This window comes from Onthophagus taurus, chromosome 6 (genome assembly GCF_036711975.1).
Source record: "Onthophagus taurus isolate NC chromosome 6, IU_Otau_3.0, whole genome shotgun sequence".
NCBI lineage: Eukaryota > Metazoa > Arthropoda > Insecta > Coleoptera > Scarabaeidae > Onthophagus > Onthophagus taurus.
In genome coordinates this window covers 13,208,649-13,226,337 of record NC_091971.1, presented here as the reverse complement: position 1 = coordinate 13,226,337, position 17,689 = coordinate 13,208,649, and the positions used below count along the sequence as shown (strand labels likewise).

The 17,689-nt window shown below is 31.8% G+C and overlaps 1 protein-coding gene across 1 annotated transcript in view; it reads left to right on the top strand.

Moving 5' to 3' along the window:
* The window catches only part of LOC111419623 (uncharacterized protein PF3D7_1120600), a 31,018-nt gene extending 17,640 nt beyond the window's left edge, over positions 1 to 13,378 (top strand). The window contains exons 3-4 of the mRNA XM_023052451.2: positions 4,349 to 4,459; positions 4,519 to 13,378. Of these exons, the coding sequence (XP_022908219.2) occupies positions 4,349 to 4,459; positions 4,519 to 13,292 (8,885 nt within the window). The 3' untranslated portion in view covers positions 13,293 to 13,378. The remainder of the gene's footprint in view (positions 1 to 4,348; positions 4,460 to 4,518) is intronic.
* The last annotated feature ends 4,311 nt before the right edge of the window (positions 13,379 to 17,689 follow it).

The following is a 17,689-nucleotide window of genomic DNA, read 5'->3' as shown; positions in this document are numbered from 1 at the left end:
ACCTCTTCTACCAATCCAACGGTTTGGAAACGTGCGGCTTAAAAAGTCTCGGACTGCGCGACTAAAATGTGGAGGAGCACCATCTTGTTGGAACCACTTGATTTTCTAACAGTTGCAGATATCTGTCTCCGTCCAAATTTCCATTAATAAAGAATGGACCAATTACATTCTCTCCAATAATACCAGCCCATACATTAATTTTCTGTGGTCTCTGAGTATGATCTCTTATGAAACGTGGATTTTCGTCACTCCAATAACAACAATTGTGCCTATTAACCTTACCATTCAAGAAGAAAGTAGCCTTATCAAAGAAAACAACAATCCAAAGAGAATTTCTGTCAACATCACTTTTTTCATGTACTATTTCACAGAATTCCAACCTTCTTGCGAAGTCACCTTTGCACAATTCCTGGACTAGATGAAACTTATAGGAGAAATAGTTATTTCTTTCCAAATTCTGTGAACAGAACTCTAAAAATGGCGCAAAAACCTGAACGAAAAAGAAAGAATCACTCTTTTAATGATTCGTGGCTTTGGGGACAGAACAAGATCTTACGATGAAGTGCGTGATTTCTAAATCAACAGTCGAAGGAAAACCTCATCATTCTTGAAAGAATTAAGATTTGGTTTATAAAATAAGGTAAAACTCGAAAGGGGTTAGGTACTATTTAAAAATGTATCACCTAGAAAAACTCCACATTGCATGAAAGTTCTAAACTACCTAAGAATGTAGTTTTTATGACTCTTTAGTGATCAATTTTCAATCGTTTAAAACTTATAGCTCCGTCCCGGAAGTTTTGGGAAGCCCTGTATATAAAATATTGTTCGAACGTACGGAACCTTATCATCACAATGAAATCAACTTATCCATACGTACACATCACATTAACGTACCGTTGATGATTTGACAACACCTGCTATATACATGAACTGACTTTAGAAGGATGAGAAACAACAGTTTCTTTATCTAAACCAAGTAACAATTTTTATTTAAACGTCATATTCTAAAAAATTTCCTTTATATTTCTTAAAGGTTAATAAGTTATGTATTAGCAAAGATATTTATTTTCTTTTTATATGACAGTAATCACATAGTGTGGCATTAAAACCATTGGGATCATAATTTAAAGCCTTTAACGTTTGTAACTACGTAGTTCTTGCCAGGTCTAATACTGGAATAGCTAGGGATATCGATTTTTCAATTTTCTGAAACCACGCTCCATTTGTGTGCCTTTTTCTTAAATATTTTTCAGTAATGTGAATTTTATGTAATATTGCAAAATTAAGTAGTGTTAAATACAACATTATTGTGATTTTGAATGGTACACTAAATTGAATAAATTTCAATAGCTGATACAGTACATATTGCAAAATACATTTTATTCGTATTCTTTTCCATATAATGTGATCGCTATTTTTCTCTTCTCAAAACACGTAATTTAATGATTGTTTGATTTTCATTGCCACACGTACTATTTTTAATCCTGGTTAAGCGTTTCCTAAATGTTTGCTGTAAAACGTCCTAATCCAGTGGTGTTGGGAAATGTTCTTCTGCAAATTTGAACTGTTTCTTTTACTTTTATTAGGTAGCATATAAATCGGAGTATTATCTCGTTTACTTCTTAATTGTAGACAATTAAATTTTTTCTTATTAGGTTCTTTTTCCCTCACAAATTTATAAAAATTTCTTTTCTGGTGTCTTCAGTAATGGAACCATTAAATCTTTTTTTTTACATTTTGAACATATTTTAGATACACAACGTACTTCCATTTTCCTTGTATGTCACGGGGTGTTGTATTTAATTATCTTCTTCCTTATATTATTATTATTATTATTGCTGCCGGGCTGAGGGGGGCGGTCCTCTCGTTACCGCGACCTATAAGATCTATTGTAACTTTAGCCCTCCAAACGTTTAGAGCAAATGTAAGTCCTTGATGAACCTTAGTATTGCCCTGAGGTCTTGAACCTTTATGTCGGTAGGTGTCAAACAGTTTTACAGAAAATGTTGCGTCTTAGACGGCCTCTGGCGGCAACGCAATTGCACAGTATATATTCAGCTGTCTCTGACTCGTCTTCTGCTTGGAAAATTGTTACGTCCGAGCTGAGGGGCATTTTAATGTGGCTATTTGGTCCACTGATGCCAATACCTACTCCGTATCTAACAGTCTTTGAAGCATCGGTGTACCATGCTATTGGTCCTCTTTTTAGTTGAGGCCCTCCCTTTGCCCAATCATCCCTGCTTCTAAATATGACCTTATACGGCTGGTTGAAAATATATTCTGTCGGTATAAGGTCCGTTTTAATTTCAATCAGGTGATTTAGACATGGGTCCTTGCGGATTTCGAGATGACCTCTGAGGTTGCCCTGCATCAACTTGAGTGAAGAAACTGTTTTCAGTGAGAAGGCACTTGAAGCTACCTCCTTTTGTATATATAAATGGAGCGGTGTGAGACCGAGTAGGGCTTCCAAAGCAGCCATCGGACAGGATCTCATTACACCCGTTATGTTAAGACATGCTAACCGCTGGATTTGTGCCAGCTGTTGTTGTGCTGTCTTATGTTTTGTTTTTGGCCATCAAATCGATGAGGCGTAGGCAACCATGGGTCTGATTATTGCTACGGAGGCCCAATTCGTGATTTGAGACCCCAGTTCCTTCCTAGGAGTTTGCGGCACATCTGGTTTGCCATGATGGCCTTTTTCCTCACCTTATCTAAGTGTGAGATCCAGTTTAGTTTACTGTCTCTTATTACCCCTAGGTATTTAACTTCTGTTTCGAGGTTAATAGTTTCAAATGGTGTATATTTGATTGTCGACGCCTTCTCTATGGATTTATAGGAATTGTTATCAAACGCATCCTCTATGTCTATGAAAGCATATAGGGCTATCTCTTTGGTTGCAATTTCCTCCTCTAAAGTGCTAGTCAAAGCATGGAGAGCAGTAATTATTGATTTTGCTTTCTGGTAAGCATATTGGCTAGAGTGGAGTGGATTAATGACAAACACTCCATTCCTAAGGTATTGATCGATTACCTTTTCCATCCTTTTGAGGAGAAATGTAGTTAGGCTAATTGGTCTCTATGCCTTCGGGTCAGCGTTTGAACGCCTATCACCTTTAGGTATGAAGACCACCTTTACTTTCCTCCATGGTGTGGGTATATAGCTAAGACTGTAGCTAGCTATATGTAGGGATATTATTACTGGGAGCAGGTCTTCTAAGCTTTTTTGGGGCTTGAAATTAGAAATAGCCCACCTTTCTCTGTTGGGTGTGAAAATGTTCCCAGCTATGCTGCGAACCATACTTGATGGACGGGTTTTGTCCATTACTTCAGGGTCTGTCCAAGAATTTTCTGATTTTTAATTCTTCATACATTTTTATCCGCCAATTTTATTGGTAATCGTATTTCATTTATATCTCATCACTCATATGAAGTATTTTTGCTTAGAATCATTTCGCTAACCTCATACATAAAATGGTTACAATAGTTTAGCTTCGCTTTCAGTAACTGAATGAGTTTTGAGCAGCCTGAATTCTTAGAGAAGACTTTAGGAAACTTTTGGTGTGCTCTTGGAAACCTCTTCAATAACCTCTTATAATCTATGTGTTAGTGTATATCCATTTATTTATTGTTTGATAATTAAGTTTTTTGTACATTGACGCACATAGCAGCTACGCAGCTACATATTAATTTTTAACCTTTCTAAATATATTAACCAAAATGTTGTTCCGTTGACACAAAAAAGTTGAGAACTTCTGCTCAAGAGTGTCAAGACACTCAAGATAGCATATAATACTGAGAAAGTCGTAATCTTAATAGTAAAGATGTTATTGAAAGAAGTCAATTCGAATAGAAATTTCGATTAAAGATAATGTTAATATAAAACCATTTGAAGTGTTTCATCACAATAAATTACTGAAGACAATTAAGCAACTATTTTCGCGCTGTTGTAAAAAACTAAAATCGATAATTGATTTATGGATAAGTAAAAATTGATAAAATACTCGATACAGTTTCCTGTAATAAAAAAGTCTCCCCAATGTCCAATAGCAATACGTCGGAAAGACACCCTCCTGTATACCTTGTTAACCATTACGAAATATATAAATTTTATTAATTACAAACCATAGGCGGAAGTGAGCAAAGTTAACACCTGTCTTTGCCAGCTTTTTTTAAATTCGATTTAAGCGAAAAAAGGGGTTCTACGCGCATATAAGAAGTTTCTTAACCTCCACTTCAGTTCATTCTTAACATCTGCTCTGGTAATATCACACAAGTTTTCATATTACAACTTAAAAACCCGATAATTTATAACAATTTAGCAAGTATTTACTTTTTTGTTGTTTTTTCAGGTCTAGTCAAACGAATAATACACAAAGAAACTCCCGATGGTGAACCGAGACCGAAGAGAAAATACAACGTAAAACCCAAACTCGAAGGGCCAAGGCAACGCCCAAGTGATGGTAACTAATAAAAGATAACGTAACTTTATTAAGGTATTAAAAAACTTGTGTTGTTTTAGCGGAATCGATACAACGTATGTTGGCTAATTTGCCAGCAAAAAGAGCTACCAGGAAATTAATTTCAATGAAAGATGGTATCTCGAAGCCTAGACGTAACAAAGTGGAACCCGCATCGTTCGGAAATCAACTCAACCATTCCCAAACGATTGCACAAGACACGGTTCAACAAAAACCCGCTTCATCTACAGCATCAACAAAAGTGTTAAAGTGCAACCCGGTGATAATTCGAAAATCGGTAAGAAATATAAACAAAGTGTTAGGTTCGAAAGTGCTCGATAACAATTCGGCTATTCGTATGAAACGAAAATTGAAATCGGCTTTGTTAATAAGAACGAGGAGTCGAGTTGACGATATGAAACCAGACGGTGAACAAGACTTTAAAGGAGGTATTTTAAATAAAGTAAAAATGATCAGTGAGAGTGTTAAAAAAAGGATTTTTAAAAAGAACGATAATAAAAATAATGAAAAAGTTGTCGATGAAATGAAAAAGGAGAGTATAGGTACAAAAATAGTCCAAACATTAAGTTTTAAAAGATCGAAAAAGACTGAAGATACCACCGAAAAGAAATCAAACATAAATCTTTTTAGAGGTAAATCAAAAAAAGTTAAAGTTAAAGAAAAAAGGATTCCAAATATAGCACAGGTAGATGGATCCTCACAAATATCGGACGAAATTTTACCATTTTTGGAAAATTTCCATTTAGAAGAGAGAGAAAACGATAGACCAAACGCTTGCATAAGTTTTAGCCAACCCGACGTCACCATTGAAAAAACCATCGAAGCGCAAACCTTTGAGGACATCTCGGCAAATTTAGGCCAAGTTATATCATCCGATTTACCAGAAGAAAATTATCAGGGGAACGAAAAAAATGAAGGTGTCAATAAAAGTCCTATTGAAGAGAATCAACAGGATACTTTTATTAAAAAATTAAATTCGATTCAAACCGAAATCATACTTGAAGATATTAAGGAAAATATAGAAATAACAAAAAATGAGTCAAAAGATGAAAATCAACTAAATGAGGTGCAAGAAAAGGAAGAGATTAAAGAAAAACAACACGAAGATGAACAGATTGAAAATAAAGATGATGAAGATAAAAATGTTGAATTTAAAGATGTGGAAGAAAAAGTAATTGAAGATAAAGATGTTGAATTTAAAGATGTTGAATCTAAAGATGTTGAATGTAAAGATGTTGAAGATAAAGAGATTGATGATAAATCTTTAAAAGAGATGGAAAATCGAGTGATAGAATCAAAACCTCTTGTTCAACATAAATTGACAGAATCGTTGCTTAAAAAGGCGAAGAAAAAGACTAAAGGACTTAATGATTGTATTGCGATGTTAACAAGTAAGTTGCAACAAAAACCAGAACAGATAAAAGAAATTGTAATAACTCCAGAAAAAATTACTAAATCTGAACTTTGCCCTGAAGAAGTGGATAAATGTTTAGATTTAAGTTTAAATAATAGACACGATAAAAACGTTAAGATGTCCCCACCGATAGAAAAGTGTCACAAAAAACCCGAAATATGTTCTTCCAAGTTGAATATTCCTAATCGTACATTTCTTGTACCACCAATTAAAGAACCAGCGATAAAAAATATTTTGCCTCTTTTCAACATTTCGCCAAAACCTTTACTTCCACTGATGCAGAACTTATTACCGAATCTTCTACTATCAAATGCTTATTTTACCGATCATTACCGAAAATTGCAAGACCAGCCGATTATTCCAGTTGTCCAAACTGTAAAACCTGTGATATTGAACGTACCGACTTTAAATTTTAAACACAAAACAGAACCGAAACATTCATCAAAAAAATTGGATCACTTCGCAATTAAAAATCACGTAATTTTAAACACACCTCAAATAGAGATTAATAAAGACTTAAAAGATACTGGTAAAACGATTTCTTGTAATGTAGATGTGCCGTTGGTTACGGTAAATGAAAAAAGCGACGATGAAAATATATTTGGGAAAATCAATGAAGAAACTAATATTTTATCGTTTAAAAATATCATGTTAAATAATTTTGATAAATTAGAAACGCAACTTAAAAACGACGAACTTATAAAAACGTTCAAAGAGGTCGATGTTAATATCGAAGTGAAGAGTTTAGAAAAACCTGTAAATGTTTTAATCAAATCGGATGATCCGAAATTGGAGGTTAAGAAAAAACGTGGTCGAAGGAGATTTAGTAAAAAACGAAAAGAAAATATTAATTTGTTGGATGATAAAGTACAAATTGTCGATGGAGAAGTTGATGAAGATGTAGTGAGTGAGGAGCAAAATGATTCTTTAGAACAAAGTGTAAAGGATAAAAACGAAGAAAATGAATCGAAGTCGAATGAAGATTTAAATCAAGAGACTCCAACGAAACAAATTAAAACACGATCGCGTTCTAAGAAGACAAAATCTTCACGCGATGTTTCAATCGATTCAAAATTAAGCGATGATTATTTAAATATCGATAACACAATCGATGATATCATAAAAAGTGTCGATAAAAAAATTAATACGAAAAGAAAGAAGGAAAATATTGAAAACAAAAGTTTTATTGATGACGATGACTCAACAAGAAATTCGAGTTCTAGTAAAAAAAAGAGTGCTAAGAAAAATAAAGTGAATGAACCTGTAGATATTGGACTTGAATTCCAAATGTTTCTCGACGCTCACGAATCGGACGTTTTAGAAAATAAAGCATTTTTGGAAAATTTATCTTCTAAAAAGAATCAAGTTGAACTTAACGCAACCGATTCTGAAGATGATCTTCCTTTAGCTATGCTTATAAAAGAAAAGATATTGAATGAAGTTGATCAAGAGAAAATTGGTAATGATGAAATAGCGAAAGAAATTGATATTAAATTGGTTGATGAGGTTGATTCAACTTCAATTAAAATTAATGAAACGAATGAAATGAAAGAAATGAAAGAAATAAAAGAAATAAATCAAAATAGTTGTGAAGAAAATAAAAATTTGGAAATAGAAACGAAGAAAGTTAAAAATGTAACGAGGAAAAAATCGAAAAATCTTATTGAACCAATTTTGAACTTACAAGAAAGTAATTTCGATGTAAATATGGTGGAAGAAGAAAATATAATTAAAACAACTTCGAAAAAAATAACCCCGAAAAGAAAGAAACGAATTAAAACTGAGGATTTGAAGTTATCTGAAGTTGTTAAAGAGCCGATTATTTCTTGTGATCAAGATGAATGTCCTATTCAAAGAACGATTGTTGAAAGTCCAATTATGGAATCTGATGTTTTATCGCATAAATCGATCTCTAATAATGAAGAATTAAATGTGAGTGAGGAATTAAATGTGAGTCAAGAAGTAAGTGTGAGACAAGAAGTAAAAGTGAGTCAAGAATTAAATGTGGTTAAAGAAGTAAATGTGGCTAAAGAAGTAAATGTGAGTCAAGAATTAAATGTGATTCAAGAATTAAATGTGGCTAAAGAAGTAAATGTGAGTCAAGAATTAAATGTGAATCAAGAATTAAATAAGAATCAAGAATTGAATAAGATTCAAGAATTAAATGTGAATCAAGAATTAAATATGAATCAAGAATTAAATATGAATCAAGAATTAAATGCGACTCAAGAATCAAATATGTTGCAAGAATCAGTTTTATCAAGATGTGAAGAAATCGATGATAAAACTGTTCAAAGTCGACCAAGGCAAGGTAGAAGAAAAAATAAAAGGAAGAAACAAAAAGATGTATTGACATTGGAACAACTTGAAGAATTTTTAGATGAAGCTGATACATTACAGCGAATTTTAAATAAAACTAATCCTAATTACCAAGATTCGATGAAGGATAATGAAGAGGAAAGCGTTGAAAAAATAGTGATTAAACTACCGAAAGTCCCACAACAGAAAAAACGTAAAAATAAAACTAATAAGAATGAGAAGCCAATAAAAGATCCTTATGAATTTGAAGAAACTCGATTTAATGATGAGTTATTTAGTATGGCATCTATTGCATCATCTACGATATCATCCGCCATATCATCTACGATAACATCTACCGAAACATCTATAATATCATCTGGGATAACATCTACAGTGTCATCTATAATTACACCTATGATATCATCTGAGATAATTCCTACTAATGAAATAAATAAATCAAACGATGGAGAAGAAAATGTGAAATCTGTAATAAATAATGATTTAATTAAGAATGATGATAAAAAAGATCTTTTGGAAAATAAATTGCCTAAGAAAAAACATAAAAAGAAAGATTTAAAAAAACCTAAAGAATCTCTGTTATTTACAGATACTGAAGATTCTAATGGCACGATGAATAAGAAAGGCAAAAAGATTAAAATAAGTTGTCAAATTTTTCAGAAAAGTAACAAATTTGTATCAATTGATAAAACGCGGGAAAAAGAAGAAGACGAAGAATCAAGCGATTCAAATCAATATGAAAGAACAATTACGAGACCAAATCCTTTTCAAATACCTGTTATTAAGGAAGAAGTACCTGATGCGTCCGATGAGAACCAAGATATTCAAATGGAGGTGTTTCAACCTCAAGAAACTAATCCGACTCAATTTGAAATACCCAACCCTTTTTTAACGGTTTCGGAAGAAATAAAAGAACCCGTTTTGAATAATCCAGAAGAGAATCAAATTTCGAACGTTTTCAGCATCTCAAATATCCTTCAAGATATAAATCATCAAAATATTGTTGAAATCGAGAATTTTGAACGGAACACCAACGATGATCAATTAGAAAAAGAGGTTGAATCAGCTATGGAAATGTCTATTGAAGATTTAGAAAACGAAATTCGGCGTAAAATACAAATGAGTAATCAAATGTTACAAGGCCAACCCAATGAAAGTTTAAGAAACGAAGAAAATCAAAACGATAATTTAAGTGATGATGAAATTGACAAGTTTTATAATAATATGAGAACTACGATTGATGGGATTAATAGAATCGATGATGATGATGTTGATAAGGAAAAAATTGAAGAAGATGTTGAAAAGGTAATAAAAAAAATTGATAAAAAATCGAAAAAAAGTTTTCATAAGAAACGCTCGGAATTAAACGACGAAGAATCCGACTCAAATAAAGAAGATTATGAAAATGAATTTATTGCATACAGTGAGTTTCAAATTAATTCCGACTCCACGAACGGAATTAACATCCTTAAAATATGCCGAAAGAAAATTTGCGATCCCATTCAACTTTTAACGGACGAAATTTATCAAGAAAAGAAGAAATCGAAACGTAGCCACAAAAAATCGCATGGTAATAAAAAGAAACGCAAAGATTATTCAAACGAAAATTTAATCAATTCAGTTAACACCAATAATAACTCAGAAGAAATAATCGATTTCCAAGAAAATGTTCAAAACGATGATTTAATAATAACCGAGGAAAAAATTAATTTAGAAGCGGATTATCAAAAAGTTTTTGATGATCAAAAAAATATGGAGGAAGATATGGAAATAGAAGAATCACCAGCTAATGGTAGCATCATTGAAAATAATATTAATATAACTCAGACTTCAAATTTAATGTTTGAACATTTTTATAATGATAAATCAAGTGAGATTATTGGTAATGATGATGTTATTGGTGATGATAAATTAAGTGATGATGTTATTGGTAATGATAAATCAAATAATGAAATTGTTGTTTTAAATGATGAAAATGAGAAATCGATCAATGATAATGTTGATAATAATTCAAAAATTGATGAATTTAAAGAAATTGTGAACAAAGATTCAACAGAAAATGAAATAAACTTCTTAGATGAGAAATTAGAAACTAAAGAAAACGATGAAATATTCGACAGCTTTGAAATACCCACAAAAACAACTAAATTTAGAGGTAAAAAAGGTAAAGGTAGAAAAGGAAGTGTTCGTAATAAACGTGAAAAATTACCAGGGATTGAAAATTTAGATGAAGTTTATTGTGATATTTGTAACAGAAGTTTTACAAGAATGGAAAATTTGGTTAAACATAAAAAAACATTAACACATATTGCTAAATTATCGGAAATCGAAGCAAGAGAAGCTGAAATAAAAGCTAAATTATTAGAGAAAGAGGAACAAAAAAAGTCGGAAATTTTAGAAAAAGATGATATTCCATTTTCGTTAAAACCAAGCACGCTTAATTTAGTTGACATAATAAACGATGTTTTAGATAAACCTATTGAGAAAGAAAATAACTTAATCGATAACTATATCTCGAATTCATCCAATTCAAATTTAGAAACGAAACGTTATAAAAGTTTGGGTGAAAGAAAAAGTTTCGAATCTGATATTAATACAACATATCCATTTAACACTATTCCAATTGCGAACGAAAAGATTCCTACAGCAACGGTTCTAAAACAACAACTAACAATCTTGGAGAATATAATCGAAAGAGGTTACATCGACGATATCACCGAATCATCTAAATCCGGCTTAAGCGATAACAAATCTGAAAATTTTAACAATTTCGTTAAACCATCAACTCAATACGAAGAAATTTCAAACGATAGTTTATCGGTGAAAAATCAATTTGAAGAACAATCGCATCGGAAAGTTCTAAATCGGGATGAAGCGCTATTTTTGGAATGTTGTAGCTTGTTAAAAAGTAGTTCGGAAGTTTCAGATTTCTCAAAAAAATCGTCAAATCAAATCTTACAAAACACTTTTAATATGAAGCAGTCGGAAGAACCCGAATGGCTTGAAACGAAATCTTTAAACAACCAACCTTTACAGATTGAAACAAATTGTTTTGATAATTCTTGCCCAAATACTCCTTTAGGGGATGGTTTTGGCGATGAATACTCAAATACTAATTCTAATACGATAGCTACCGATTGGAGTACGAAACAACGCGAAAAAGAGGAAAATAATGATAATGAAAGGAAATTTATTATTTCTGAAAATGAAGAGTGCGTCATTTCGGATGGTGAAGACGAGAAATTATGGAAGAAATCAAAAAAAAGTAAAACATCAGAAATAACTCAAACTTCAATTATGGATTATGCAATTCCCTTATCAATGAAAAATGAAGATATAGACAACAAAAAGGTGATGACGAAAGGGGCTATGAAAGTGTTTGAAGGGTTAAAAGTTTCAATCCCAACAGACGATTTAGATTTAAAGGAATTATTAAATGGGACTTACTCGAAAAAAGAAGATGATGTTTTTAACGATGAATCTAAAAAAATTGATAAGAAAAATATAATAAAAACATTCGGGAATAGTTTGGGATTAAAAATCACCAAGAAGAAACACTTAAATCTATCTAAAGATGAAATTAATCCTACAAGTGCTACAAATAAAGAAAAAATTGATGATGGCGAAAAGAAAAATCATGATGTGTACGATTTTGAAGAAACCCAAGATAACACGGATTTATTTGGCCCAAAATTATCAACGATAAAAGAATTTCGATCGAAAGAGAAAGAAAAAAAACTTAACGAAGTTATAACCGATAAAGATGTCCAAGAAAGTGATAGTGAAAGTCAAGGTTGGTTGGATAATTTTGGATTTGACGCCCAATCACTATCGAGTTATTCCTCGGAATCGACTCAATTAAGCATTAAACAAACAGCGGAAAAAAATATAACAAAGAAAAAATGTATGATTATGGGAAGGATTTTTAAAAATGCATTTAAAACCAACAACGTTAAAGACTTACCAACGATCGATAACACTAAATTCGTTGAAGATTACGTTAATCATTTACCAGAACAAAAAACGGAAAAAAGAAAAATGAGTCAAGAAGAAATGGACGATTTGTTTAATAAATTGTTAGATGACAGTATTGAGCTAAAACAATCGGAGAATGATCATAAAGAATTCGAAGAGCGCAAAGAAGAACAAAAAAGGGGCGCTAAACCAAAAAATGATGCCAAAAAAATCAACACAAAAGGAAGTAAAAGAAAACGGCAAAGAAACAACAGCGGATCAACAGACGACGAATTTAGTATAAACAAACCAAGAAGAACTTGCAAGAAAAAATCAAAAAATATCGATAACTCAATAAATTTAGAGCAAGAATTACGCGAATGTATCGGAGTTGCAAGTAGAAAAAGTCAACGTTCTTGCACAAGTGGAAAACAAAATGTTTTAGTTGAATATTGGAGTTCGGATGATTCAAATTTCGAAGCTTTCATTAAAGAAACCATTTCATTCGAATCTTCACCTCAAAAATTATCACAAAAATCGACTAAATTAAAATCGCCCAGACCTAAATCAATCGAACCACATCCCATCTCAAATCCACCAACACCCAATAATAATTCGTCAGAAACAAAAATATTTAAACATCAAGAACCAATAAAACCACCTTCACCAATAACAACTCCTAAATCGCTGATTAAAACAACCCAACAACAAAAATCGCGTTGTATTGATAATACGAATAAATTAAAACAACCGGGTAGAAGAAAATCAACTAATAAAACGGCTAAATCGAAAAAATCGATTGAAGATGATGATCCGGAAGATAAACAATTAAAAAAAGTGAAAGTAACCGGTGAAACTTTAGCTTCAAATCGTAGAAAAAGACCTGCAGCTGATACTTTATACTATTGGTCAAGTTCTAGTGAAGATGAATCACGTGATTTTATCGAAACGAAACCGATTCGTGATGAAATTGATGATGATGATGATGACGACGATATGCCCGTTCAACACGGTTGGATTGTTGGTGAATCTACTAAAAAATTAGTGACGATGTTGGCACAAGCGAAAGGGAAAAAAACCGATACGGACTGTGTAAAAGAACAGGGACGAAAAAGGACTACAATTTAAAAAATTAAATGCATGTAAATATTTGAGACGAGTTTCGCTTCGTTCGTGTGTTTGTGTGTGAGTGTGAATATGGGAAAAAAGTAATAATAATAAAAGGAGGAAGGCTATATTATTATGATAAATTTAGAAGATTTACGATAGAGCTGAAAAATAAAATCGAAAAAAAAATAGCTGAAACGTTGTTCTAGTGCAAAAAGTGTACAAATTATCGCTGCGTAGAAAAGCGTTTTCGATTTAAGAGAAACCGTTTTGAGAATATATTTGTTTTCCTTTTTTTGTTTATTATTTAGAAGAATGTTACCGATTTTTATTTTTATGTTAATTTCGTTTTTTTTTTATTTAGACGAATTGTTTTTTTTTCTTTTATTTTATAGTAAGTCGTTTCAAAGTTGATGAACTTTGAGTGCTTAAACTATTTTTATATATGGGGTGTTTTAAAAGTTTATAAAGATAAAAATCTTGATTTTCAAGGAAAATTAAGTTTTAAAAACACCCCGTTTATTATGATACTCATTTTTTTTATTTATTAAATCAAAAAATTTAAAAATACACTTGTTTACATACACGGTTTTGGACACGAGGAATTAAAAAGTGTTTTTTATATTAAATAAAAATTAAAAGGAATGGTTTTATAGATTAATGTGGTCTAAATCATAAATTAAGATTTGTAGTTAAACGTTTTGATTTATCATTGGGTTCTTTTAAAATTCTTATTAAAAACTCAAAACTTGTCTGGGTTCAAAATTTCCATCAAGATTTTGATGGAAGTTCCGGTAGCAATGGTTTTATTGATTAATCTTGAGATCTGTTGCAAAATCTGATATATGTATAAAGATGGTGTGTTTAAATATGATTCTTTTGATATTATTATTATTATTACATCTTTGCTAGTATCAGAGCTTCTTCGTGCAAGAATGTTGTGGATCTTAATTACCCCCGTAATTTAACATCCATTTCCTTTGCGATCACATAATTCTTTCTGATATTTCTTTTCCTACTATTCCAAAACTTCTTAAATTGATGTCTTCTCAATAATTGAATCATACGGCCTTTCCTATAAAGTACATTGATGATCTCAAAACACCTTGGTCTATAGGATGCGCCTGGTGCAAAATTGTTTGTTAGAAGGTTATTTATTTCCAGAGAAGTTAGGATATGAATTAATCAAAATCTTCAGCTAACTCTTAACTTTTACATTTCCAATACCTCGGCAATTTTTTAATTTCCTAACAACCGCTAATTTGACTTTATGGGTTCCTGCTGCAGTCCTCGTTGTTTTTCAAATTAATATTTCTCTGTTTCGTCTGCGCAATGTATTTATTCGGGTTTCAACCCATATTGTTTTAGAATATTTTGACAAAATTTTTCCATAACTGCATCATTACTACCTAGTGTCTCCCATAAAATGGTTAATTTTTGTTTTCCATGTCACTTTTTATGTTTAGGAATCGATTAACATCTATCTAAGAACCAATTAGTCATTACTTCGTATAATGTAAATTTTTGGTACAATTTAGTATACAAGGATACAATTCTGCCACGCGCAAGTTTAGACATAGCAAAGAAAGTTTGGCATACACTCTTAGAACACGTTATGCAGATTTTGCTCTTTGCACCACATGCTAATTGTGTCTTGGATTCACTGCAGAACTTTCTACATCAGCAACATACAGATCTTTAACCAAAAAAATAATAACATAGACATCTGGATGCATTTCTGTGCTAGTGACATAGATAGTTGCAGTGAGGTTCTCAAGCAAGACTAATCAGAAAAGGAGAGACTTTGTCTTGAAAACGCCCAATCTTCTGTACTGAAGTACCGTATATCTACAAAGTGAACTCGAAACAACTCTGAAATCAAAAAATTCACTCTACGAGATGATGTAGCAACTTCAACTGAATCCTTTCACTGTTATATTTCTCTTTAACCGTTCTACTGAACCTCCTCCAAGAATATCTTTTACCTCTGCAAAAGTTCATGTTATAATTAAAGCCCATATTTATATAGTTCTACTTTGCTAAATGTTTCAAAGTTACTTAACTACATTGTTTGGAAGCTGTGTGATTACTTTCACCAAATGCGCCGATTATTATTTATTGAGATCTCCGTGTCCGAAAGTTTTCAGAACATTTATTCTGCCAGATGTGGTACCCACATTCTTCATGCGCTTCCAGTATGGGCCACTGACATATCATTCGCCTCTAGTTTACCAGATGGAGTCCAATTGGGTTTGATTGCATCGTTCAGACCTAACATTGTTCTGCAAAACCTTAGAACACGGTTTTGGACACGAGCAATTCAAAAGTGTTTTTATATTAAATAAAAATTAAAAGGAATGATCATTGGGATTCTTTGAACTTTAAAATTTTTTATCAAGGTTTTAATGGAAGTTCCGGTAGCATTGATTAATTTTTGAGTTTAACCATTAAGATCTGTTGCAAAATCTGATATGTGTATAAAGGTTCTTTTGATATTATTATTATTATTATTACATCTTTGCTAGTATCAGAAGTTCTTCGTGCAAAAATGTTGTGGGGAATGATGTTGACCTTAATTACCACCATAATTTGACAACCATTTCCTTTGCGTTCACATAATTCTTTCTGATATTTCTGTTCTTACTATTCCAAAACTTCTTAAATTGATGTCTTCTCAATAACTGAATCATACGGTCTTACCTATAAAGTACATTGATGTTCTTAAAACACCTTGGGCTATTCGTCCAGCTAATATCAGAATAGAATAGCTAATATAGAATTTTTAATATGACATATGAATTTATCAAAATCTTCACCTAACTCTTAACTTTCATATTTCCAATACCTCGGCAATTTTTGAATTTCCTAACAACCGCTATTTTGACTTTATGGGTTTCTACTTCAGTGTTATGCGATCCTCGTTGTTTTTCAAATTATTATTTCTCTGTTTCGTCTGCACAATGTATTTATTCGGGTTTCAACCATAGCAAAATATCTCCATAACTGCATCATTACTACCTAATGTCTCCCTCTTAAAATGGTTAATTTTTGTTTTCCATGTCACTTTTTCAATTTAGGGATTGATTAACATCTTCTATCTAAGAACCAATTAGGCATTACTTCGTATAATGTAAATTTTTTGTAAAATTTAGTATGCAATTATACAATTCTGCCACGTGCAAGTTTAGACATACCAAAGAATGTTTGGCATACACCCTGAGAAATAGCATCAATTAGGGAACACAATTTCTGAAAAATATTCTTATCGATATGTTTTATTCAGTCAATTAAATTTAAATACTCTTGGGATTCCACGAACCAAAAGACTCATTTAAAACATTTGTGTGACCATTGTAATGCTATTGTCACCAACCACAGATAAACCGCATTAACCGCACACCATTAATCGTCACTGTGTCATTTTCTTCGTCGGCGGCTACATTGATTTCCTGTTGCTAGTGATGAATAACAAAATTACATAAATTTTCAGAAAAGAAATTGTTAAAGAATTGCCGATTTCTTCAACAATACTTTATATCGTTAATGTCTGATGATGAAATTAAATTTGAAACCGGTTCAGTGTACTAAGAAAAGCAAAAACTTGCTGTTTCAAAATATATCAAGATTATTAAGTTATATTTTATATATAGAAGATCTTTCTAATCCTTCACTTTTCCCATTTTATGAAAGGCTTTATTCAAGTGGTGTTTTGATGAATAGTGCGTAAATTTATCGTATCAACTAAATCACTAGCTTTTATTTTTGGACGCAGCTACAATGTAAAATTTTTGGCATCTCGTTGGAACTAAAGAAAAATTAAACAAGATTAATACTTTTTCCCTGGCATAAATAGATTCATACCAGACTACAGCAATAGGTTTCATATTCTCAATTCTTTTCCCAATTTTTAAGTTTTCCTACGTACTTCAAACTTGATTTGTATCATCTAAGTCTTCAAAAGTATCAGGTAGTTGCATATACTTGAAAACCTTCCTAATATGTCTTCATTAATGTTTCCTTAGTTAATAAGTTCGTATAGAAATAGCGAATATATACGAAATTAATTAATTCCTTTTATAATAAACACCACTAATTAACCCAACTGATCAAGTTAAAGTATACTATTTCGATTTTTGCAGAGTAGTAATATAAAAAAGTTTTTTGAAGTTGTGGATGTTTTTTAGAGGGCAAAGAACGTGGAAGCCACAAGATGAAATTGTTGCTACATCCATACTATGTGATTTTACGATAGCTGCAAGCTTCCAATGTGCAATGAGTTCCATGGTTTGTTTTTGAAGAATTAAGAATACATCCCTTTTGCAATAAAAATAAATATTAAAATCTTAAACGTATAAACTACAGTGACATTCTTATTTATTTTCAAACTATCTGCCATCCCAACCTGCTTTTCACCTTTG